Consider the following 27,954-nt stretch of genomic DNA (forward strand, 5'->3'; position numbering starts at 1 on the left):
TTATTTCCATGGAAACAGCCCTGGAGGAAAACCAGCCATTTTCTCCTGGAATACTTTATCAAAGGTTTCAGCTTGAGCTACTGTAAAGTGGTTCTTCCAGTCCCCAGCCACACCTGGAAAATGTGAAACAGACACAGAGATGGGTTAATGATGATTATAAATCTGCTCTCATTCCTTTATTCACATGATCTTATCATCTGCTTAAGTAGGACCACACAGTCAATAAAGTAGAACTAAGAGTTATTCTATGGAGAACAATTCTTATGCTTTGAAAAATATGCAAACAGACTTGTACCTCTGTGTAAGTAATGTCAGCCATCTCTTATACGAACATATCAACTCCACAATATAACAACATGGACACTGGATCTATATTTTTAATGTCTAGATTATTTCTCCTTCTCAGTAGACATGTTTCCATCATACTATCGAGCCCAACAGATTTTCATATCTCAATTACCCAAAAACACTTCAATCGTTCTTTCTTCCTTTTAGGGTTTACTTATAACTGTTCTGCAAACTATGCCATCAACTTTTAAAACACCTTTTAAAATTAATTATAATTATGTGTCTGTAGCTGCATATGAATGCACATGCCTGCAGAGGTTGAAGGTATCAGATACCGTGGAGTTGGATATACACACAATGGTGAGCTCCATATCAGTCATTTGATATTTCCATCAGATACAACAGACACAAAATACTGCCTGCTGAGAGCATCTCAGGATATCTGTTTTCTGTCAGTATGGAGTTTGCTGATGCGTAAAGATGATTTCATACCCAGTATTTTTTTTTTACCATACCTTCGTTCTCATAACCACATTTAGGAGGTCTTTAGGCTTGGACATTGAAATCTCCTATAGTCCAAATTATCACACTGTATTACGTGTTCCTTAACCATGAAGTGCTGATGTGTTCCACATAGTTACTTCTTGTTCTTCTGTTTCCTTATTTTTGTGATGGTGACCCTGTCTTCCTATCTTCTCTCCATGTAGAATTCTACAGGCCCTCTCCTTGCTGTATTTTATTTCATAGCTGTGACACTTTGATGAATTTCCTCTTTTTCAACATGCTTGAAATATGCATCTAATACATTTGGAAAGTAAAATATTTCTTAAATTATCAAAGGCTTCATTTATCAAAGTGTATCAGACATACAAAAACATTCTCAGTATAGAATTATTGAAAGGATTAGTGAATGAGTAAGGAAGATAGTGGCCTTGTTGCCATTTTGCTGATGAAGAAAAATTAGTCCTTGAGAAGTTACCAGCAGTATAGTGATGCATGTAGATTTGAAGCCCAAAAGACTGACAGTAGAAGTCATGTTTTTTCCTTACTAAAATACAATCTTTGTGTATCACATAAGTTAACTTTAAATTCCCAGTTGTACACATTAAAGAAAATACAATTATTGATACACAATAGTCAAATAATATACCATTACTTGTGATGACTGTAAGAGTTCCATCTATTAATACTGGTATCTATCAATGCCCTTTGCTACTTTCAGCTTCATTATTATACTCATTATTGGAACAAGTTGTGTTATTGTATCCCACAGTAATCTTGATCCTCATGGATGCTGAACCAGAATCTCAGCAAATTCATTATGTCTGCCAAATGGAATGAATCAGTCCAGATGAGAGAATCATGTTTGTGGAGTGTACTCATGAAGTTCTCAGTCCAACTATCTCAAAATCTTGTGTACCTTTCATGCATGTATTTTTTTTCAGTGCTTCTTTCTAAAAACCTCCTGAAACTCTGATGTGTCCAGGGTCAGCAAAATCCTAATGCATAGTGGCTTAACTCCTGTTGGAAAGGAACTTCCTCCTAGTTTCAGAGGCTGCAGGTCTCATAAAATATTGTTGTTCATACCCTTCTGGCTTTTTTGACCTGTAGATAGTGGGTTTCTCCATAGGTCTTCCCTCTGTTTCTCAGATTAATATCTTTTTTGTACACCAAAGAAAATGATTACTGACTCAGTACTCTGTCTAGTAAATATCTACTGTGAACTAATTAGGGTCAACACCTTTGTAGTTTGTCAGAAGACATTTCCTCCCATGTGTCTTGATTGTGACAATGTCTTTATCAAAGTTATGTCAACTAAACAGAACATCTCTCCGGTCTGTATTTCCTCAAGTATCTAAATATTGAATCATAATGACCAAAATTGTTTGTGGAAAATTTTTTTCATTGGAGCTTTAAACTAAATTAATACCATCTTGCCAGATAAGTGAGTCTCCCAGGTAAAGAGTAGCTCTTCAGATTATCTCTCTAGAGGCAAGGAAATGTATCTCTCTGGTGTCCTAAGAAAAGCAACTAAAGGACAAAAAAAAAAGTTGAGAGAACTCCTCTCGTTCAAAGCTAGTATAACATTTAACACAATTTTTCATTCATTATGATTTAAGGATTCGGTCTATTGGTAAGTAATGAAATAAATTTTAGAATTAATCTATGATATGCTCATACTTTCCATATTAAGCAAAGGAATCAATCTAATATAGGGATTAAGAAGATCAACATTTTCCTCATTCTTCTTATTCTTTTCAAAATGTTTCCCAACATATGCATCTCAGCAACTTCTGCACTGGAGTCATGAATCAGGGTGAGGTGTGCAATGAAGTTTGTCTCCCCCTTCATTGACCCTGTTTCCTGTGGAATTCATGGCTTATAGTGAGTTTAATACAAGGAAAACAATTTCTCAGAATAAAAGTTATCTTCAAATACAAAAGAAATGGGTGTCTTATATGATCACAATGATAATTAAAGCACACATGAATTTAAGGCCATATCCAGGTTTTGAAATAACTGCTATATATTTTTCTCCTAAAAAATATATTACATGAAAATACAATGTTTTAGAAGAGACTAAACTAAAATCCCAATGTGGTCTCATTCTGGAAAAACATAGCTGAAAAAGAGGAAAGTACACTTTTCTTCATGTAATTTTGTTCCAAACTCTAATTCATCTACTCTAGTGTGTCTCACATAAAACTTTTGTTAGTTTCAGTAGTCTGTCTCTATTAAACAAGCCATCTTTTTGTTTTGGAATTTCATTGAAGCCATTTTGTACACATACTCTTTTATCTCTGCCAAATTATTATTCATTTCAGGAAATCCGATAATGGGCTATTTCTTCTCTTATTTGAGGTCTTCAGTTCTTGTACAGAGAACTCTATCTCCATAGAGTCTGGGGCACAGTAGTCTGAGGTTATGGGTCAATGGCAGTGGACCCTACCATAGGCCTCAGTCCTTAGTGTACAGATGATCATTTTCTTGAGTTGACATTTTTGTGTGCCCAAATCTGAGTGTAATTTCCTCTTGTGAGGATACCAGGAGTACTGAATTAAATGGAAATCACTAGTGACTTTAACTTACATATCTCTATATATACTCCTGATGTCCTTAGAGTCTTATGACCTGATCCTCACACTGTAGGTTGGAGGTTGACTGAAGATTAATGCTGAAGCATGTAAATAATTGGAAGAGGAAAATTAAACCTGTAACTCTCTACTTCCTGCATTTATATCCAAGTTTTTTAGTCATCCCCAAATACCTCACATCTAACTCATTCCTTGTTTAACCCTGAGTCCCATCTCATCAATTATTCACTAATTTGGTGTGGTGTATTCTGGAGTCACTCCTCAACTGCAAATCTATGAAACCATACCAACAATTTGCTCATAGCATAGAGAGGTGGCACAGACATAGAGAAGATGGGTATTCCCATTTCAAGGGAGACAATTCGGAAAAAAGACAGTAAATACGATCATGAAGCAATCCAAATTGATCTTGGCAAATGCCATCGTATTTTAACACTGGAGGATAATTCACTTAGTTCTTATAAGTTCTAATCTTATCCTGCATTGGATCAACAATCTTGACCTATTGAACATCTTTTCCAGCAGTGAATGAAAATGTATTTTGTGATTATCACCCAATATGTATCTTTGGTTCTTTCCATTAAACATTTTCTTAGAGTTTAGGGTTATGATACAGAGAGCCTAAGAAAGACAAACAAAAACATGTCTCTCATTTTCCATTGAGGATATTGGATACAACCCTCTAAAGTCCCAAGATCGTCTCCCAGAAAAAAAGCAATCTTTTCAGTGTTTCTGAAGTCCATGTCATCACCACAGAAAGATTCCCCTGCAAGGTCTCTGAGAAACTATGAGAGATTAGCAATGACTATTGACATATTCACAACAATTTCTTAGTGCCTCATTGGAGCAAAAAAGCCCTCCACTTATTCTTACATATTTTGTAACTAAAGAGTTTCTTCACCTTTTCTCATGAGGACCAAACCATTAATAATAACACCATTTAGGATGTGACTAGAATTAGACATTTTGTTTTCTTTCATGGCTTGGAAGGAGCTGTACTCGAGGACCAGATCTAGCTCATCTGGCTCCAGTTTCTTTCCTAGGAAGTCACAGATCTTCTCTATGGTTCCCCTTGTATTCTAAAAGAAAAATCAAAACAAAAATAAGGTTAATATTTAGAGAACTCTGAGAAAGCAGATGCAGAGAAGGTAACTACAGATGGAAGATGGAAAAAGAAACATGAAGAATAAAATGGCACCATAAAATGAGAAAGTATTCAATGGGGTTTAGGAAAGAAACAGGCCTTGTAAAGAGGGCAAGAGTCACACATAACATTTGCATATTTAGTCGACTTGCAATGTGACTGATCTCTGGCCCCTAAAATACAGAGGCTCCTTTTTTTATGGGGGAGTTGATATTAGATGGGTCTCATATAACGTAGGATGTCCTCAAATTTACATTGTATTGAATGAAGACCTTAAACTTCTGATCATTTTGTCTCTAACTGTCTGTTACTGTATTCACAGGTGTATGCCAACCTACCCACTAAATACAATGGGATTTTTGTCTTGAGACAGTATGCTATAGAGGGAGTCCTATCTGGTCTGATGCAAATTGTTGTGGAGACCAGACTGACCTCAAACACAAAGAGGCTTTCTCCTTAAGTGCAAGCATTAAAGGTATGCACCCTCATACTAAACCTGCCCTCAAAAGTTTAAAGATACTTATAGAAATAGTTCTAGAAAGCGTCAATGTGAATGAAGGCAATATGCACAAATAATTTGATCGGGGTTCATATTTATGCCAAATGATACTTTTTTCTATGGGTAACTGAGCATAACACAGATTTAAAACACTTTCATAAAAAGGTTCTCAATAATTTTTACTTGGGGCTCCTGCCAATATTTTATTTTGTTTTGAATTATGATTTCATGCTGCTACTTAGATGGACATCAAATTCACAATCTTTTTACCTCAGACCGCCCAGACTGGGATTATAACTGTGCACTCCCACAACTGGCTCAATTCTTGGGGTTGGTCATAAGAATGCAAAATTTTGGAATAAGGAAGACTTTGCTTAGAATCCAAGCCCTACACATGGGCTCATAAAGGAATTTTTGGCTCTAAACTTTTATTACATATTGTATCACAGATTCTGTTAATATTTATTGTAAAGGTAAACAACCATGGCAATAACAGAAAACAGTGCATTGAAGGGTTGCAAAGGAGACTTATGGGAAAATGAATAAGCATGCAGCAGAGGTGGGGAATGAAGTTTTCTGGGAAAAATTGAATTCTACAATGAAAAATTCAAATATTTCTCAAAAGACAAAGTATCTGATGGACGGCATTGCTTTTTACATGGAAAATTTCAACCCCTAGAAGATAAAATCAAGAGTGCATATTATTTTGGAATGATTCAATTTTTATGTTTTTGTTTATCCTTAATATATTTCATCAAAGATTACTTTTCTGACTTGCTCTGGGATGTTCTGTATGTCAAATGTGTTGCTGATTGGTCAATAAATAAATCCCTGATTGGCCAGTGGCCAGGCAGGAAGTATAGGCAGGACAAGGAGGAGAATAAAACTGGGAAGTGGAAGGCTGAGTCAGACACTGCCAGCCACCACGATGACAAACAGCATGTGAAGATGCCGGTAAGCCAAGAGCCATGTGGCAAGGTATAGATTTATAGAAATGGATTAATTTAAGCTGTAAGAACAGTTAGCAAGAAGCCTGCCACAGCCATACAGTTTGTAACCAATATAAGTCTCTGTGTTTACTTGGTTGGGTCTGAGCAGCTGTGGGACTGGCAGGTAAGAGAGATTTATCCTGACTGTGGGCCAGGCAGGAAAACTCTATCTACAAATGGCGTCCAACGTGGTGGCAAGAGTTTCCACCTAAAAACTAAGAAAAAAGATTCTAAAACTGAGCTAAAAACAGTTCCTAATTGTCTCTCTCAAATGAGCGGCAGCTGCTGGTTTGAGCTACTGGCAGGTTCCTGGTGTGTGCGCTCGACCTGCAGTATGGCGGGAATGAGGCCTCTGCAAGTGGCACATTAAGCTACGTGGTGGATTTAGACTTTGCCAGTACAAAACAAAATAAAGAGGTTTCTGGGCTACATGCTGCTTGGATAAAAGCATAGACCCACGATAGCTCCCAGAGCTGGTGGTAAATGTAGCCACGATGGGAAGCTGAGGTGGGCAGAGCCAGCAGCCATAGCTGCTGCAGTCTAAAGCAAGAGATTCACAATAAGACAGATTCAGATGTAATAGTATACAATGTGTGTAAAATATACGTAGGCTTGAAAGAGACAAAAAAGGTGATATATACAGTTATAGAAACAAATACATAGTTTAAAAAAATAAAGTCTTTAAAGAGACAGTGAAATTAATATAAAAAATAAGCCACGTAAAGATGAATATTACACAGAGAATCTGGATTGTGTTGTCTTTGGGATTCTTAACTGCAGAGAGATATTTGATTGCAAAGGAAGCTGAGTTAAACCAATATGTATACTTTAAAGATACCTTAACTTCAAAATTTGGATGTAAGGATGTGTTGCTTTGGAAAGGAGACTCTGCTTTTGTTCCCACAGAAAGGCAAAGGCTACAGATTTGTTCCAGATTAAGATACATCAGGTTTGATCAGCCAAGACCCCATGAAAGGTCTCCGATGACACCATGGCCCAGATGATCCAACATCCAGATTGGTTTGAAGGCAACTGGCTCAGACAATACAGCCTCATGGAGTATTCTATAATCCTAAAATTTTCTTTGTGTCCCCATAAGATACAGCGCCCCCCTCCAGCAGGAAGTAGTAAGAGATGCTATGCCCAAATTCCCAAATTATATGTAATTTTAATTTGTTAAGGTTAAAACCTTCCTTTTTGGAAAAAAAAGAAAAGGGGAAGTGCTGTGGGATGTTCTGTATGTCAAATGTGTTGCTGATTGGTCAATAAATAAATCGCTGATTGGCCAGTGGCCAGGCAGGAAGTATAGGCGGGACAAGGAGGAGAATAAAACTGGGAAGTGGAAGGCTGAGTCAGACACTGCCAGCCACCACGATGACAAATAGCATGTGAAGATGCCGATAAGCCACAAGCCATGTGACAAGGTATAGATTAATGGAAATGGATTAATTTAAACTGTAAGAACAGTTAGCAAGAAGCCTGCCACGGCCATACAGTTTGTAACCAATATAAGTCTCTATGTTTACTTGGTCGGGTCTGAGTGGCTGTGGGACTGGCAGGTAAGAGAGATTTATCCTGACTGTGGGCCAGGCAGGAAAACTTTAGCTACACTGACTCATGCCAGGGAAGGAGGTAGACTGACCACATATTTTCTCCTTTTCCTCTTCTCTTCCAGTTTCAATTCCAAAGTCTCATACCAAGTTCTGCCACAGAGTATGTGTGGCATTTCCCCCATCTAGAGTGGATCCCAAAGAGCTTCTTCTCCTATCCTGACTCTTCCTACTCATAAGATTTTCCCAACCCCCTACTTCAACTGTCCCTCCTTGGGAACCCACAGATTACTCTGGCCAGGGAAAAGTAAGCTAACTATAGATTTTTGGCTCACTCTCCATTCCTTTGAGTCCCATCCCCCAGTATTATTCCCGGTTCTGCATCAAAACACCTATATCAGACACCTCCATCTCTAGTGGATCTCAGAGACCCTCCTAAATACCCCTACCATAAATTGTTGATTGGTCCCATACCTCAACTCAATCAACCATTTCCCAAGAACTCACAGGCAAAACTGGGCATGGAAGTAGTAGACTCAATGCAGAGCTTTATCTCTCCATTTCCTCTTTAAGTCCATTCTCCTAGTTTCACCATCATCTCTGTGCAGAACACCTGCTGTAGACTCTCCCCAAAATTCCCCAATATAATGTGTATAACATAGGTCTTAGTCTCCAAAGTTCCTTCTACCTACTCATTGCTTTCCCCTCACCTCCAAATCAAGAAGACACTCCATAAGAACCCACAGGCCACTCTGACCAGGAAAGCAAGTAGGCTATCTTTAGATCCTCACCTCTACCTTTGTTATCCCATGGCCAATCATTCAGTTTCATTCACAGCTTTATATCAAAATTTTGCTGTGGCCTGTCCTCACTCAGTGCCCCCATTTCCAGGTGATTATCTATGCAGTTCCTGTGGAAAACTCTGCTTTCTTCCATCCTGGTGTCCTTCCTATCACCACTCATAGGCCACCCCCTTTTCTAAGTGCCATGGAATGTTCCTGTATTCTGTATAAATTATGCCTAGAATGGTTTAATTAAAAATCTGACTGACCAATAACCAAGCAGGATATGGTTAGGCAATAAAACCAAAATATGGAGGAGAAAAGGAAGGTCAGAGTGGGAGTAAGCCACTGAAGAATCAAGATGTTATAGGCAGTTGAAGCCACAGAACATGTGGCAAATATAGATTAATAAAAATGGGTTAATATAAATGTAAGATCTAGTTAGTAACAAGCTTGAGCTATTGGCTGAGCATTTTGATGTTAGTATAATCCTCTGAGAGGTAATTTGAGAATTGGCTTGTGGGAGAGAAATGTCCATTTACATATGGCACCCACTGTGTGTCCCACAGTGCCAGAGGTTTTAAAAAGGTTTCTAGACACATAAAAATAGAGCCAAGAAGTTTTACCATTCATGCCTCTCATGTGGGCCACTATACAGAGACACATCCCCTGGCTGTGACATGTAGGCTTGATCTGCAGCATGGCAAGTAATCACAGTCTCACACAGGACGAGGTACAGAGAGGCAGCTCCCACCCACATGGTAGGTGGCAAATTTGTATTTTATGCTCATAAAGACAGAAAGGATTAGATATACACAGGAAGGACATATTCAGACATAAAGGCCTCTAAGGGGATCACACCATGTTTGAAAAATATGTGTAGGCATGGTGGAGAGGAAGAGAAAGAATAGAAACAGTCATTGATTTAAAATGATTTAAACACAATTAAGTAAAATCTTTAAAAAAGAATTAGAATGATAAAAATTATGATAAGCCATATATAGATCAAAATACTGTTAGTGAGTGAATGATAATATCTGAGAGACATTTGATTATGAATGCTATCAAATTAAACCAATCTATATGTTTTAAAATTATCTTGAATTCAAACTTTAAGTCATAAGTTATGTTAATGGGGGGAGAGGATATGCTTTTGTTTCCACAGAAAATAAGAGCCTATGGATTCACCCTGGATCAAACAAATCAGGTTTGATCAAGAAAGATCCCCTAAAATCCTGACTACAGACATGAGAAAGCAAACCTAAAGTAAATACAAGAAAAATGGTGTTTATTTTACCTGCTCCAACATAAAACAAAAAAACATTATTTTTGGCTAGTTAGTATACAATGCACATTTTATATTCTTAATAAAGATATATATATATATATATATATATATATATATATATATATATTACCTTTAAAAGTTTCCATATTTCAGACCAAGAGGACCAAACACCAATAAAAATGTTGAGGGTGATCCAACATCCAGAACAGCTTTAAGATTGCAACTAAGATGATCCAGCCTCACAAAATATTCGAGCCAAACCTTAACAATGATCATGATATTCTCAGAGTTCCTGAAAGTTTACCAGCACCCACCAATCAGCAGAAAGTAGTCAAGAAATCTAGATATACAGTCCCAAAATATTGGTTTTAAAAGTTTGTTTTCATTTCAGAAGGGTTGGTTACAAATTGAAATTGGTCATAATCTCCTTCTAAAAGAAGAAAGGGTATATGATATAGACATGATGGAAAAAAGGTTAGATTATTATGATGGGAAAAAAGAGTAGATTATGGAATATTTAATCCCCCAAACAACTGTTAATCTCTAAATATTTTATATTGGAATGAATTTTACTTTATTTATACAAATTAAAAGTTACTTTGTTATAATGTATGTATACTACTACTATTGCTTAAGGTAAGTTTTATGCAACTCGATAATAAATGTAATGTATAGTTAAGCAATACAGATCAGTAGTCATCTATAATAGTCAAATTATAGTCTTGTTAGTTAAATGTTCTAGTTATACAAACATGTATTTTAAATAGATAGGCAATCTTCAAAACATTCAAAGAACTACAAAATATGACATTTAAAATGTTTTAATAATTAAAGCTTTTCATGAAAGTGAGATATGTGTGTCCTGGCAGCACCAATCTGCTTCAGAATAGATGATGAACATCAAAGAAACTGTATGGAGGGTTTTTTTTATGAATAACGTTAGCAATGTTGCTGACAGTCACTGTAAAAATTGGATCAGGAAAATGCAACAAGTGTTGACTCCCAAACTTTGCCAAGACAAGTTAGGAAGTCTTTCAGAATTCTCTGCTTCACAGTAAAGTCTGTAGACTATTCCAGGCCTGTATGCCAAAGATGGATGCCCCATCATTGCAGAGGATCTTTGGGTGTCTGTTGAGATAGCCTGATGTCCCTGTCATTGAGTAATATTTCATCCTTCTGGGATTTGGTGGAGTTGAAAAATAAATAGTTATAAATAAATATTCCTTAATTATGACGGAAAGTAAATTAGATACAAAGCTTTAGACTAAGATAAGGTACATAATTATTTTATCTACTTTTGCCAAACGCAAATGGATTGGGTATTGGTACTGTAATTCTTAATAACTTTTTCCATTTTACATAGCTTTACTATGTTAATGATCAAACCTTCCTATTAATTTAAACAAAAAAGAGGGAAATGTTGTGGAATATTTCTATACCCTGTGTAAATTATGTTCTGATTGGTTTAATAAAGAAGCATATTGACCAATACCCTGGCTGGATAAGGTTAGGTGGAAAAACTGAACTACAGATGGGAAAAAAAGGACACAGTGGAGAGACACATCTGAGAAGCCCAAGGAGCAAGGTGCTGGAGGACAGGTAAAGCCATAGGACCTGTGACAATACAAAGATTAATAAAAATGGGTTAATTTAAATGTAAAAGTGAAAATTCAAACCAAAATTATTCAAAAGAGAAGGTGGAGGATATTTTATACTTATTAAGGTAAAAATCCACCACGATGACATTTCAATTCTTAACATTCTCCAATGCAATGGCACCCATATTTGTAAGAGAAATATGACTAACACTGAAATCAAACACCAAATCCAAAACATTTATAGTGGGACACTTCAGCAGCTCATTCCTATAAATGGACATGCAATCCAGAAGAAAATTAAACTGATAAATAATGGAATTATCAAACATTATGGCATAAGTGCCCAGGACATACATCTATAGTACATTTCACCCAAACACAAAAGGTTATAATTGTTTCCCATTCCCTCATGGATCCTTCTCCAAAATTGATCATATACTCAGTTACAAATCAAGTATCCACAGATTTAAAAAAATTGAAATAACACACTATATTCTGTGAGACCACTGTGAGTAAAATTTGCATTTTGAAAACTTAGTGTTGAAACATTTTAGATATTCTCTTCTATGAATATATTGAAATTTTCAGTGTCTTCTAGCTCACCATGAAGAAAACCTCAGTACTTCAGAGCACAGGACACCTTCCTCCCTGAAAGATTGCATGCCTTTGTCCTCTTCTTTTTATCAAAGAGAGATGGCATACATTTCGGCACATCAGTGGTGTGACACTGTTTACCCCTTCCCCACTACCACTGGGTTATCAACTGTATCAAAATTGTTGCATAGACAGAATTGAAACACCACTAGAACAAGTTTGAGCTACCCCAACCTACTTCAGGGTCAAGTAGGGTGGACTAGGTGGCTGGAGAGTAAATTACAGTAAGATGTAAGTAAGATGCACCTTAATAAAGGAAATACGGTATAATCTCACATTTAGTGACTCTTCATGACCCTACCAGTGATAGAGTAGGTGGAATAGGGATACTGAACAATGTGGGGTGCTGCACGGGCTGAATTGCTAAAGGATTTTGTGATTGCTGTAAGAATGACAGTTACCTTTTTCATGTCTTCATAGCTCAGTAACAGGAATTTGTCATTTCCTCTCATAGACAGCCAGTCACGGGTGTGCTCAAACCATGATCCATATGGCACTGTGTGAAAGGGGAAGGAAATTATTGATTACAAAGAATAAAAGTGAGGTCTGCCTATTATTATTCACTTTCCACAAATGGCAGACACTTTACTAAGAAAAACAAAAGCAGTATTTACAGCATTTAATGTGATATTTTATGTAGCCATATCAGAGGAGCAGTAGGCAGCAACTGAAGATCAGTAGATTAGTCCACCAGGGAGGAAAGTTCTAATGGGTGAATCTCAGATAGGTAAGGCCCCAAAGGCTTTGGTTCTAGAATATCTTTTGCTAATGTTGCACCTTTACATTTATGCCACTGTTATTTTCCTATGGTATCTAGCATGGTGTGAATGCATGTGGGAAGATCCCCACTTCCCTTAATTTATTATGACTATCTCTGGGAAATATCCCATTCTACTGGGCATTTTAATTTGTGGATTATTATAAAAATGGTTTCCTCCTAAGCCATTCTGTTTAGAGCAATGATTTTATACAAAATAATTGTGTTGGTTTAAATGTTATTTGGGTGATTTGGGTTCTTTAATAAATGTAGTAATTGATTATGATAGAGTTTAGTTGCGTGGGGAAACTAATAAAGTCAAAAGCAAGATATGGTGTTTCCCCTGCCCATGATAAAGCATGGGCTGCAGTGGATAGAAAATAAGAACAAGGAAATTTCACATACCTAGTTTCTTTGGAGTATCCATATGGATTGTGGTTTAGGATAATGATTAAGAAAAACAATTGTGTTGTAGAATATTTTTTAAAGTATGTTACTTTTTTATGTTGCATTTGTTTAACTTTGGGAAGTTAGGTTGTGGTACCTGTCTAAACACCTGATGGTCTAATAAAGATCTGAAGCCAATAGTGAAGCATGAGAAAGGACAGAAGGGGCTGGTAAGCAGAGAACATATAGAAGAATTCTGGGATTAAACAGGTCAATGAATGAGAGAGAAGTAGGAAGACATCAGAGTCAGCCAAACGGATACACAGCCAGTGCCAGAAGAAGTAAGAGTAAGAGTAAGACTTATAGATGTAAGAGAATGGGAAAATCCCAGAGGCAAAAGGTAGATGAGTTAATTTAAGTTAAGGAAAGCTGGCAAGAAACAAGTCAAACTAAGCCCAGGTGTTTACAAGTAAGAATAAGCCTCCTTCTGTGATACATTTGGGAGCTGGGTGGTAGACCACCCAAAAGAGTAAAAAATGAACAACAACAAAATTGTGTCCCAGAAGTTAAGCTAGCTCAAGTTCTTTTAATCTTAATTTTGAGACATAAGAACAAAGATAATATAAGAAGAAGATATGAGTGGGAATTCCATGATATTTGTTACTCTATGGGAAAAAAATCTAAGAGGTGTTACATTAAAATTACCTACTGTTAACTTGCCACAACCTATAACTGCCTTGGAACAGATTTTTAATGAGGAATTCTGTAGATCACGTAAGCCTGTGCATATATCAATGAAAGATTATCCTGATTGTTAACTGATGATGTAAAAGGTGAAGAATTATTGTGGCAGCCCCATTCTCTACTGAGGTGGGTTCAGGAAAGCATAAGGTAAGAGAATATTAACTGAGGGCAAGAAAGCAAGAGCAAACATATTTATTGTCTCTCTACTCCTGTCTGTGAACTCACCGTCTTAATTACCTGCCTAGGCTTCTCATCAAAATAAAACTGTAACTTGGAGTTGTAAAAAATATTAACCTTTTTTTTTCCTCTAGGTTGCTTTTTGTTAAAACAGATGCCAGTTAAGATAAAGGAGGAATATAGAACACTGTATATACAAGACCACAAAATATATTTCCCTCACAAAATTATAATTAAAAAAAGTACATTGAAACTGGCAAAAGAGAAACACCAAGTCAAATTTAAAGGAAGGTCTGTCAGAATAACAGATTTTTCAACTGATGTTAAAATGCAGGAGGGCCTGGGGCTGTATTTCAAGTTCTAAAGACAACCATTGACAACTCAGACTACTGTAGCCATCAAAAATGCTTCTCATAAATGAAGGAGAAAAAAATATGCTAAAAATACGCAAAATGAATTTATGACCATCAAAACAGCTCTACAAAATATACTTAAAGGAATCTTTTCCAGTAAAGAGAAAAAATGAATCCATAAGACTGCAACAAAGCAAATGTTAACCTCTGTGTTCAAGTTGAATCAACTTAGAATTATCTGAGAGAGTCTCATTTAAGAGTTTGTACAGATCAGATTGGCTGGTGACAAAGTATTTGAGTTGTTGTCCTGGTTGATGATGGGTGTGTTAGGGCCTACAGCATAGGTAGCTGTGACTGGATTTTATGAGAAAGACAACTCAGCATAAGACACTAAAACAAGTTAACATGCAGATTAGTAAAATGCTTTCTGCTTCAGATCCTTCTGGAGATATTGCTTTGACTTCTCCCATAGATACATTATAATCTGAAAATTTAAGCCAGATAAATAATATCTTCCCATACATTGCTTCTGGCAAGAGTGTTTTTTATCACAGAGACCATAAAGCAAACTAGACCAATAGTTAAATAAGAAAACAACTCAATCACCTTGGTTAAATCATCAAAATGAGAGGAATCAACAAACATCTTTCACTAGTGTAGCTAAAGTGCTGTGGGATGTCCTATATGCTGTGATATGTTGCTAGGGTTGATTGACAAATAAAACACTGATTGGCCAGTAGCCAGGCAGGAAGGATAGTGTAGGTTGGACAAGGAGAGAGGAAAATGCTGGGTGGAAGAAGACTGAGTCAGAGAGATGCTGCCAGCCCGCCATGGGGAGCAGGATGTAAAGTACCAGTAAGCCACAAGCCACATGGCAAGGTATAGATTTATAGAAACGGGTTAATTTAACATATAAGAACAGCTAGCAAGAAGTCTGAACCATTAGGCCATAGAGTTTGTAAATAATATAAGTCTCTGTGTTTTAACTTGGGGGACCCTAGTGGGAGAGATTTGCCTTGACTACTGGCAGGATGGGACACAAGAAAACACCAGGTACACACTAATAACTGAATATTAATGGTACCAATTCCTTAATCAAAAGACACAGTGTAGGACATTGGATTAAAGTATTAGGATGTTTATATTTGTTGTAGTTCATCATATAAGACAGCTATAAACTTACAATGAAATAATGGAAAAAAGAGATTCTGGGAAAATGGAGCTAGAAAACATGAATATGTTGCTGATCTAATCTGATATAATAGACTTGAAATGTATTGAGCAATGATACACATTACTTCCTACCACTTAAGGGGACAATTCATGGGAAGAACTGTACAATTACAAGACAGGTTCACCCAGTTATGCACAGAAAATACTACTAGATGTAAAGATATAAGTAAGTATCACAATACTTTCATTTCCAATAGTTAACACTTCATCTCAACAGAAAATAAACAGAATTAACTGACATCATAGGTAAAATGGTCTTAAAGGACATCTATAGAATATTGTATCCAAACACTGAAGAATACACTATGTTCTCAGAAGTCCATAGAATTTCTGTAAAATAGACATATACAAGATCACAAAGAACATCTTAAAAACATAGGGGAAATGAAATAATTCCTTATGTTCTACCCCAGAAGTATAAAATGACTATAAATATATAAGAAAACCTTGAGAATATAAACAAACTCCTGGAGAGTAAACAACTCACAACTTAATGATGAATGAGTCCTTGATGAAATCAAGAATGGAAAGATTATCACAATGAAATGAAACAAAAATACCACACAATTCTTTAACCTATGGGATGCAATGAAAAATGCCCCAAGAGGGAAGTGTAAAGTTCAAATTAACTACATTATAATGTCAAAGAGATTTCTAATAAATTCGCTAATGAATCACCTTAGGGCTTTGGAAAAGGAATATGTCAAACATCAAAATTAGAAGCTGGAAAGAAAACACTGACATTAACAAAAGTTAGTGAAATGAAAAAAGCAGCAGCAACCAAATCCAGAGAGTCAATGAAATAGTTTGTTCCTTCAACATATAAATAATATTGACAAAATTTTGATAAATTTTGATAAATTTCTTAATGGTCTTATTAAAGAAAAAACCATGAAGCCAAATATAGGGGTAAAAGCCTTAGAGAGATCAGGTAACTAGGGAAAGCCACTAACCAACCATAACTCACCAACTCTGCAGCTTCCATAGAGAGTGACTGCTGTGGGATGTTCTGTATGGCAAATGTGTTGCTAATTAGTCAATAAATAAACACTGATTGACCATTGGCTAGGCAGGAAGAGTAGGCGGGACAAGGAGGAGAATAAAGCTGGGAAGTGGAAGGCTGAGAGAGAGAGACACTGCCAGCTGCCACGATGAGAAACAGCATTGAAGATGCCGGTAAGCCACGAGCCATGTGGCAAGGTATAGATTAATGGAAATGGATTAATTTAAGCTGTAAGAACAGTTAGCAAGAAGCCTGCCACGGCCATACAGTTTGTAACCAATATAAGTCTCTGTGTTTAAGCGGCTGTGGGACTGGCAGGTGATAGAGATTTGTCCTGACTGTGGGCCAGGCAGGAAAACTCTACCTACAATTGGTGCCCAACGTGGTGGCAGGAGTTTCCACCTAAAAACTGAGAAAAAAAAAGATTCTGGAGCTAAAAACAGCTTCCTAATTGTCTCTCTCAAATGAGCGGCAGCTGCCTGTTTGAGCTAGTTCCTAGAGTGCGTGCTCGAATGGCGGGAATGAGGCCTCTGCAAGTGGCACATTAAGCTGCAGATTTAGCCTTTGCTAGTACAAAACAAAATAAAGAGGTTTCTGGGCTACATGCTGCTTGGATAAAAGCATAGACCCACGATAGCTCCCAGAGCTGGCGGCAGCCATGTTGGGAAGCTGAGGTGGGCGGAGCCAGCAGCCACAGCTGCTGCAGTTTAAGGCAATAGATTCACAATAAGACAACTCAGATGTAATAGTTTACAATGTGTGTAAAAGCATAGGCTTGAAAGAGACAAAAAAGGTGATATATAAAGTTATAGAAACAAATACATAGTTTTAAAAAATAAAGTCTTTAAAGAGACAGTAAAGGTAGTATAAAAAATAAGCCCCGTAAAAATGGATATTACACGGCCATACAGTTTGTAACCAATATAAGTCTCTGTGTTTACTTGGTCGGGTTTGAGCGGCTGTGGGACTGGCAGGTGATAGAGATTTGTCCTGACTGTGGGCCAGGCAGGAAAACTCTACCTACAAGTGACTTCCTATCTACCCAGTCTTATATGACTTGCTGTTTGCCCTCTGATTGGTCTCTTAGCCCAGATACCTCACTTCCTCTTCCTACACAACTCCATCATTTTCTGTCTATCTGTACAGACCGCCAGGCCTCTATGGTTGGCACTGGGATTAAAGGCATTTGTCACCATGATTGGCTCTGTTCTCTAGTGTGGCCTTGAACACACAGAGACCCAGCCTTCTAAGCGATAGAATTAAGGGCATGTTCTACCACTGCCAGACTTCTTTGCTTACTTAAAATGTCTTGCTATTTCCTTTGATCTCAGGGTAAAAATTTATTAATGCAAAAGTGAAATGTCATTCACATTTCAGCACAAATAAAATATCACCATGGATAAACTAAGAAAAGGAAGAGAAACAGCAAAAGATAATACAGTTAAGTCATGAAAAGGGAATCACTCATTATGACAAGCACCAGTGAATTCAAAGAATTATTAAAGTTTACATTAAAATCATTCCACTAAACCAGAAAATCTAAAATATATGAATGAATTTCTTCATAGGTTAAAACCTATCTAAATAAAAGTAAGATGACTTTTAAAAATTTTAAATAGGTAGATGTGAGGACAATGCACAGCAGTTAAAAATATTTACTTTTCTTCTAGAGGGTCAGGATTCAATTTCCAGTACCTACATGATAGCTCACAATGCCATCTTCCTGCCTCTGTGGGCACAAGACACATATCCAAAAAACACACATGCATGCAACAAAACCCTTCTACACATAACATAAAATAAACCTGTAAAACTGTCAGGCCTGACCCAGGCTCTCATTTGCCTCCTCTAGAGCCAAGGGAAGGCACAGCAAATACTGAGGCTGAACAACTCAGCTACCACTGAAGCTCATATCCTCAGTCTTTCATTGGATCTCTCCAACATCTACCCTATCTATGAGCTGCTTGAGATGATGGAAAGAGCTCGTCCTGTGGAACCATGGCCACAGGGATTTCCTTGACTTTGAGCAAGAGTAGGATATCTGAGAGGAGTCTGGATGAGGGTCCAGTATTGATGGTGTAGCAGAAGCCAGAGGCCCTGGACCAGACCAGCCTTTTATTGCAATGAACATTTGAAATTAATTTGGACAAAAGGGCATGTAGTGTGACACACAACAGCTCCCAATGCAACTATAATGAACAAATATATGGTAGATAGATGGTGAATACAGAGGAGTGAACAGGTTCAAGTATGTCAGAATTGGAGATGTGAGAGCTGTGACTGGTATGAGAGAAAACTGCTGATTGATAGCAGAGCTTGTCATTCCCCAGAGGGGTCAGTGAGAAATTTGTATTCTGTTTTTGTTTTTATTTTTGTTTTCATTTTTTATTTTCTTTTGGGTGGCAGGATACAAGGGTTGAGGGTAGATATGAAAGGACAGGGCAATGAGTGGGACTGATATGCGTGATGAAAAATTCCCAAAGAATCAATAAAAATTATGTTATAAAAATATTCTAAGGCCTATAACAACAATGAGTTTGCAAAAGTAATTAAAAATCTCTAAACAAAGAGAAATGTTCAGACGAGATGAATTTTTCCAGACCTTCAGAGAACACAAAGATTATTGAACTGTTACATAAAAGAAGGAAAATAAGGCTCATTACTAAAGTATTTTTTGAAGTATCATCTTGATACGAAGAGCAGACAAATATTCAACCACAAAAATATCCTATCTACCAAGATCTATGATTAACACAGATGCAAAGTTGCTCAATAAAATACTTTGTTAACATATTCAGGAACTTATCAAAGAATAGTAAAATGGCTGAACAGGTAAAGATGTTTATTGGCAAACCTGAAGACCTAAATCCACATGGTCAAAAGAAAGAACACATTCTTGTAAGTTTTTCTCTGGATTCCACCAGCACATTTGGGTATACATAGAACCACAGAATATATATATGTACATGAACATGCACATGCACAAGTACACACACACACACACACACACACACACACACACACACACACACACACACACACTATATCAAAACAAAACAACCATTCACCATTATCAAGTTGATTTTACTTCAGAGACTCAGTGACGGACTGGTTCAATACACAAACATCAATCAATATAAATTAAATATTATAAATGGGCTCAAGAACAGAAAACCCTTTGTAATCTGTGTAGATAAAGAAAAGAATTTTTGATAAAATTTATCATTCCCTCATATATAAAATGCCAAAGAACTTAGAATAGAAGGAACATTGTACTGGCCATATGTAGGAAAACTGTAGCTTACATTCCACTAGGTAGGGGGAAATCCAATATATTTCTAGTACAAGCAAGAAGAAAATTAAATGACTTCCTTTACTCTTTTTAAATATAGTACCAAATTCTAAGATAGGAAAAAAGATAAATGAACAAATAAAATCTGTACAAATAAGAAAAAATCAAGTCAAAGTACCTATTCTTGAGTGATAGAATTCTATCAGTGCAAGACTGAAAGTGTTTAGCAGGGATCACTTAGATCTGATAAAGACTTTTAACAAAGTGACAGGGTATAAAATTATCAAACAAACATAAATAGTTTTTCTCTATACCAATGATGAACAAATTGAGAAACAAATCAGAGATATCAGTCTATTAACAACTGTCTAAAGAAAACATCTCAGAATAAATCCAAGCAAGTTTGCTGGCTTGTAAAAAAGTCCCATATAATGTTCAGTTTCGAATACTTGGTTCGCAGTTGGTGTATCTTATGGGAAGATCAGCAAGTATGAACGTGTTGGAGGAAATATGTCATCTGGGTGGGATTTCAGGTTTCAAGGACTAACACTGTTTCGAGTGCTCTCCTTCTGCCTCCTGTTTGTGGGTTGAGGTATGAGATCTCAGGTGTTACCCCCATGCCATGCCTGTCTCCCTGGTGCCAAGCTTCATGTAATAGTAATGATTGACTCTTAGCACTCTGGAATCATAAGTTCCAAACAAAGCATTTTTCAATACATTGCCTTGTTCATGGTGTTTTATCCCAGCAATAGAAAAGTAATGAATACACCCAGGAGGCAAAGCCCTCATTACTGAAAATCTCAACACATTGAAGACAGATTCTTATGCAGATGTTTGGAGATGGAAAATGTTCCCATGGTCACAGACTAGAGAAATTCATGTTATGAAAATGCCCATCCTACCAAAATGAATGAACAGACTCAATACAATACCAATCAAGATTTTATTGTTAGCCACAGAAATAAAAATTAATTATATTCAAATTGATACAGAATGGTTGGATGCTCATCCTTAAATTCAACACTACAGAGCTATCTGTAATCCTCAGGGATCACTGCAGAAGAGGGAGTGTAAATAATGTAGAAGTTGAATAAAAGAAAGAGAAGGGATGGAAAATGCTGACATGTGGGCATGACAAAACAAGTGTACTCATGATCTTAAAGCAACTGAAGCAGTTGCAAAGATCGTGCATAAGACTAGCCCAAAAATGAGGTATCATGGACTGATGCAGATACTCATTGGACACTACAACTCCATAATGAAATTATGAATACTGAATGATTCTGGGTGGTAGAAAGTCACTGTCTTCAGTTGTGTCCCCAGTGAGGTGTCAACTAGGTTTCCATTTGTAGTCAAAATCCCACATTCCCACATAAGATAATAATCATGGTTAAATTGAATGGGTCACCAATAAAGAGATGTGAAAGTTATAAAAGAGAACTGTAGGGAATGGGGGTTAATAAAGGTGAGAGGGAGATAACAGAGGGAAAAGGATTTCAATAAGCAGAAAATAATTTATACATCTTTGTAATTTCTTAAGAACAAATTCAATAATAAATTCATACAAAAAAAAACCAATTCCAGATAATCAAAGCAACTTTGGAAAAAGATAAGACCTTATTTCAAGTTATACTACAGAGACAGAGTAATGAAAACAGCAAAGCACTGACACAAAACAAACATGTGGATTAATTGAAATGAAAACCAAGACATAAGTTCACACAACTGCAGGCACTGTATTTTTGACAAAATATCAAAAACATGCATTGGAAGAAAGATGGTATCTTCATTTCATGGTATTTGGGGAACTAGATTGCTATGTGTAGAAGAATGAATTTCGATCTTAATCTTTCATCACACACACACACACACACACACACACACACACACACACACACACAAACACACATTCACACCAGTTGTAAATGTATGAAGACCCTCAAGAGAAGACACAAAACTCTGACACAGTGAGGAAAATACAGGAAGTGCACTTTGAGAGGTAATCACAGGTAAGGACTTTCTAAATGCTACTCATCTCACTCAGAAAATAAGACAAATACTCAACAAGTGGGACCCCTTGAAATTAAAAGTTTTCTATCCACCAAAGGAAATCATTAACCATGTGAAGATTCAGCTAATAAAATGGAAGAAAGCTTTGCCAGTTATATGCTTCCAGACAATGTGTATCTAGTATCTAAAAGATTTAAAGATAATAAAATATACAATATAAAGAAAGAAATGGATCAAAACCTGTGGTATGGAACTAAAAAGTATACCGTAAAAGAAAGAGAATGCCTCATATAAATTTTGAAAGTGTTCATCAACATTAGCTATCAAGGAAATACGAAAAAAACTAAAAACTACTTAGGAGTTCATCTTATCTATGTCAGAATGGCCATTGTTATTAAAAAAAATTATGCCAGAACTTTAACATAGAGAAAATGTGTCTCAGTAACAACAACAAAAAAGGCAAAAAAAGGAAAAAAAATCAAATAAATGTTCGAAATGTATGTTAAAAATGTTTGAAATGAGAAGATAATTTAAATACAAAGGGATGAGAAAGGAGTAGATGCAAGTAATGGACAGGACTGTTGAATGAGAATATAGGCTAATGTTTTTTTGTTCTATATTTCTCATGGATTTGGGGGTTTTGTGGTCCAAAATTGGGTGAAATATAAGCAATATTGAAATTATAACATTTAATATGAAGTTCCCCAGCTTCTCTTTTGGATACTAATTCTAACTGCATATAAATTAATTACATTGTATAGACTTTGAGTCTCAATAATTTTGGTGAATCTGGTTTTTATTTATGTGCAAGTTGCTTTATAATAAAAATTCGTTTTTAATTTTTTTTAATTTTCAGAAAAATTGTGGGGAAAGAAAAACACTGTTGGGACTGAAAACTGCACAGTCATTACTTAAATCACTGTGGGAATCATTAACAAAGATGAAAACAGAAATTCAATATGACCCAGCTATCAAATCTTAGGTATATACTCAAACTAGGTAGGTATATACTACTATACACATAGATATATACAACTACATAGGTACTTGAACATTTGTGCTAATTGCAGCTCTATTCACAATAGCTACAGAACAGGTTTAGCCTAGATGCCCATCAATTGAAAATAGATGAGATTGTGATATGTACACACAATAAAATTTCATTCAGCTTTGAAGATGAAGTTATGAAATTCACAGTAAAATAGTTGGAACTGGAAAATATACTTAATGAGGTAACACAAGCACAGATAGACTAACACTGCATCTTTTCTCTCATACTTGGATCCTAAACAAATTCTTAGCATGTTTACTTTGCTGTGTAAATAAAGGAGAGGAAGGCAGAAAAGAACCATTGGAAGAGTAGCAAGGAAAAAGAGACCTTAAGGAGAGAGAAGTACCAGGACACATATGGTATCAATATGAATGAGGGAATATGAGACTGATTGTGTGGCTGCAAAGATGGGGTGGGTAAATTAGGTACAGAATTAACCAAAACCAAGAATATATGAAAATGCCACTAGTTTGTAAGCTCATTTAAAATTTTATTAAAGAGTTTAAATCAAGGCAGCTTTCATGAGCAGGTACTATTGCTCCTAGAAGCTATTGGTTATAAAATGAAAACTCCATTGCTATTATTGGGATACCTCCCTAGTAATTGTTGCCTAAAATGGGCCTGAGGATCCAAATAACGTAGGCAATTGTCACTATTGTCAGTTGCCCACAAAAACTGGTTGGTAAGACCCTCTTTCTTTTTTCCTTCCTTCGTTCCTTCCTTCGTTTCTTTCTTTCTTTCTTTCTTTCTTTCTTTCTTTCTTTCTTTCTTTCTTTCTTTCTTTCTTTCTTTCTTTCTTTCTTTCTTTCTTTCTTTCTTTCTTTCTTTTTTGGCTTTTGAGACAGGGTTTCTCTGTGTAATTTTGGTGCCTGTCCTGGATCTTGCTCTGTAGACCAGGCTGGCCTTGAACTCAGAGAGATCCACCTGGCTCTGCCTCCCGAATGCTGGGATTAAAGATGTGTACCACCACTGCCCAGCTAAGACCCCATTCCTAAAGCCAATCTCATAGTCTTGTCACACAACTTAAGGAAAGAAAACTGGTAATGAGCTGAAATATGCCTTTCTGCTGAATAGCCCTCATTGTAACAGAAGGTTTATGTAGGATTCTAGTGGGAGATTCTTGTCAATAATATATCTCAGTTATGGACACTGATATCTATACTTCAACCATCCATACAATATATACCCACTGGTGCAATAACTGCATTTGTGGTATCAGAGTAACCAATCATTTTCTGATTGAGAAGACTTCACATCTGATACAGACAGCATGGTCAAATATTCATGATGAGGAAGAAATAGGTTGTTGCTATCACTGTTGTTCTTTTAACCACAAGGTATAACATCTTCATTAGTACTACAAAGACTAGCTACTCCAAATATTGCCAGGATTGTTAGTCATAGGTCAAGCTGTAGCTGTGCCATTAGGTAGTGGCTTGTGAGAATGGGAAGACTTCACAATTAGGTTTGTAATGGTAATGATCCTTGGATCAACAGGTTGGTAGAGTGTAGAGGAATAAGACAGAGCTAAGAGAAAATTACAGGATATACTAAAGGCTTGAGTTGTAACCAAGTCAGATAACATAAATGACTTGGGGATTGAACCCCAGGATTAAATAAACAGAATATAGAAGTGAGTGCTTATAGTCTTAGCACTCATGAAGTACAGGGAGGAGGAGCAGATCTTCAAGGTAATCCCTATCTGTATTGAGAATTCAAGGCCAGCCTAAGCTATATCACACCTCTTCATAAATATAACTGAGCCTCCCTCAACCTCTATATTTAACAGGACACTCACCATTTCCTTTGAGGAACCATTCAATGTAAGTTCCTAGTGACTCTGGATTATCAATAAGGTTTTTGTTATATTGGAAAAAATAACCAGACACAAGAACATCTCTGGGATTTCTGATGACATAGATCACCTTAAATGGAAAAACATGTAAATGAACGTCAATATAGTCATAAACCAATTTTATCTGGCATATTTTATGTGAGAAGTCAATCAAATATCAATGAGGTTTCTAAAAATATGTATTAGTTTTATTTGAACAAAATATGAACAGAAGTGCAAAATGTCTATATTTATCAGAATCTTCATTTATAATTTTATTTGATTTACAAAAATGTATCAGCAAAATGACTGAGGTCACTAATACTGTAAAAAAACCAACAGAAACAAGAAAAAGATAAGATTGATTCAATACTTGTAAAGATCAATATTTTACAGTGTGAAAGACTATCCATCCACTGTGAAAGAATGTTTTATATACATGGAATAATGCATACTATGCTAAATTTATCTTCAAAATGACAAACAAATTGGTTTCTGTAAGTGTAGCTATGAAAGAAAACTCTCAAAAGAATCATGATGCAGAGTTTAATGCTAATGTTTCATTGCAAAACGGTGAACACAAAGACCCACGAGCTCCTAAAAATATTGAGATGGAAAGATATAGACTTCCCCAGGGAAAAGCATAGCAATTTGTTATTCAATACCAATTTCTCAGCCCTGAAAACATAACATTGCATATACTGAGCAGATTGTACCAAGGTACTTAGGAATACGTAGATACATATACATATATAAAAACAAATAATTAAAAAACCACAAATTTGAAAGAGAGAAAAGAGGAGTATGATGGTAAGCCTGGAGAGAGGAAGAAGAAGGGGGAATAATGTATGTAATTATAGTACAATCTCAAAAATAGAAGAAATCATTTCAAAAAAATAATAAAATGAAATAAATATTTTGTCCCAATGCTCATTGTGACATTATTATATAATTCATCTTTTAGGCCTTAATTTCTCCAGACACAAGGTTTCCAAATCCAGATAAGACACACATATATAGCTTTACGATCACAACTTCATTGTGATAGTTTTAAGAGATATTCTTTTCTACATTTGTCTTTGTAGTTTAAGCATAAATACTTATAGGTTCTAAGGTGTGGGGACTTCCACAAAACTTTCTTATTAACACTGAGCAATGATGTGTCAGAACCTGGATATTTCTAATTTCTTTAGGAGATCCCCTATCAGTGATGTCAGTGATTTTTGTGGCTACTGATCTTAATGGACAGCTAGACACAGCAAGACACAATGGATACAGATAAACCATGATTGTTGAACAATCTCTCAAATTACAGCATCAGTGCCTGTTCAGGCTGCTTCCCCTATGAGCAACTCTGCTTGGGAGATTCACCCATAAGGAATGGTCTATATGTAGAATCAGTTTTAGCTAAATGACTTTGAAGACAACAAAACAGTAATATCCACTGTACACTAGAGTCTGAACTCTACTTGACCTGTATGTGTAGTCCCTGAATGCCCTACTGTGATAATACACTTTTTCACATTATATCTGCCTAGGATCACTGAGAGGTGGTTGATATCCTGGTACTCTGATTTAGTCTGAGGAGGGGACAGATTAGCGTTACATAGTACATGAGAATCCCAATTTCCCTCTCCAAATCTACACAGGATGCATTTCAGGCAGAGGTCCAGGGCCCAACTCAGAAGAATAAGTTCAATGAGCATTTGGCCAAAGATTTCTCAACCACTGGACACTGACCTTGGCCTTGGATCTGAAGAAAGACTTGGGGAAAAGATGGAAAGGGAGGTGGGAGGTCATGAGGCGTGGTCCTTCCTTATTGATTAATGTTAGATGTCCCTTTTGAATCTCTATCCAGGGTGAGCGTTCCCAGGTAGGCACAGATTGGATCCATTTGGGATTTCCCTTGGTCTGAATCAAGCAGACAGTCTCAATCAGCCAGTTAGTTCCTGAACAAGAAGGAAAAGTTATTGTCACTCAATTCAAGAGCACTTCTGGAAAGCCTTAAATAGAATATACAACCATACAATTTACAGTGTAGCTGTTTCCAAGCACAAAAGCATATGGTATTTGCAATATCCACATTGTGTAATTACACAATATATTCTTCCAGAAGATTTAAAATGCTTCACCTAACAAAACTGAGAATCTTTACTCAGTAAACCCTACCTGCCTATTGAACATTCCCTCCAGTCAAGAACCGTTCTGTTTTGGTGAATTCAACTATTCCAAATATTTGTCACGGATGCAGTCATAGAATCTGTCTTTGAGATTGGAACCTTTTATTTAATACAGTGGCATTAAGATGCATCCATCCTGCACTGTGTGTATTGGTACTGCTTCTCTTTAGCTTAAATAAATTCCCTGTATCTATTTACCATACACAATGTATTTGTGATTATATGCTCATTTGTCAATGAGTGTTTCTCTAGCATTATTCTCTGGGCTATTATCTGAATCCTTTTCCTGCACTCCACTGCCCTTAGATTTTCCATGTTATTGCCCTTTGATGTTGGCAACCTAATACTTAACCAATGGTTACTGCTTCTGCCATTCACCACACTCCTCTCACAAATGACCATGATGCCTTTCTTGGTTCCTTGAGTTTTGAGCCTCTTTCTTCTACTGAAGAAGGTCCATGGTAATTCTTCTACCTGACCTTGTCCTCTCCTTCACATATTCTTACATTCATGCCATTTTTCTTGATGCTATTTTATCTGTTTATTCTCATCATTATCTCTCTTCCACACAGAGAAAAACCAATGCCAGAATCTGCTTTAGGAAACACTGTCGTTGCTCCAAGGATCAGCTCAGGCACTGGCAGTGCCTTAGCTGCTTCTCTGCCTACACTGGTTAGGTTAAAGTTCTTCCTCTGAGTGGAAATGCTCTCAGATACAGCTCTCCAAACCCACAAATGACTGAACACATGAGATATATAAAGCATTCCATTCACCACCTAAATAGAGGGTGATTGAAGCCCAAAACTTCCACAGACAGTTCAGGATCATTCTCAATGATGTTCCTTACCTGATTTAGGATAACTCACTATGACAGTGTCTTCATCTCTAATCACAAACTTATCATGGCTTTCTTCAATAATTTCTCTTATATGTGCTATAGAAGAGAAAGGTATTCCTTCAAACCAAAAGTAGGTTGACATCCCAAAAACGTTTCTTGGTGCTGTGAGAATTCCAGCATTGATCACTGTTCAGCTCAAAGCAAATGC

At 36.5% G+C, this 27,954-nt stretch overlaps 1 protein-coding gene across 2 annotated transcripts; it reads right to left on the minus strand.

Annotated features, from left to right (window-relative positions):
* LOC128094727 (sulfotransferase 2A1-like) lies at positions 1-27,888 on the minus strand. Of its 2 annotated transcripts, XM_052713229.1 has the most exons (6): positions 27,756-27,888; positions 26,469-26,677; positions 24,693-24,819; positions 12,289-12,383; positions 4,285-4,462; positions 1-113 (listed from the first exon to the last, which is right to left on the minus strand). In XM_052713229.1, exons 1-6 carry the CDS (start codon positions 27,886-27,888, stop codon positions 1-3), a joined length of 855 nt encoding a protein of 284 aa, XP_052569189.1. The 2 variants fall into 2 exon arrangements, with proteins under 2 accessions (XP_052569189.1, XP_052569190.1); XM_052713230.1 differs by lacking the exons at positions 4,285-4,462; positions 12,289-12,383.
* Between the last annotated feature and the right edge of the window lie 66 nt (positions 27,889-27,954).

Source organism: Peromyscus californicus, unplaced genomic scaffold (assembly GCF_007827085.1).
Source record: "Peromyscus californicus insignis strain IS unplaced genomic scaffold, ASM782708v3 Scaffold_4__1_contigs__length_199733344, whole genome shotgun sequence".
NCBI lineage: Eukaryota > Metazoa > Chordata > Mammalia > Rodentia > Cricetidae > Peromyscus > Peromyscus californicus.

What these genes read in the sequence shown, in the direction of transcription:
- LOC128094727 (XM_052713229.1), bottom strand. Translation starts at nt 27,888, where the DNA reads ATGTCAACCTACTTTTGGTTTGAAGGAATACCTTTCTCTTCTATAGCA. An exon ending in ATGGTTCCTCAAAGGAAATG is followed by an intron (nt 12,384 to 24,692) that starts GTGAGTGTCCTG and finishes CCTTTCACACAG; the next exon opens with TGCCATATGGATCATGGTTT. An exon ending in GCTATGAAGACATGAAAAAG is followed by an intron (nt 4,463 to 12,288) that starts GTAACTGTCATT and finishes TTTTTCTTTTAG; the next exon opens with AATACAAGGGGAACCATAGA.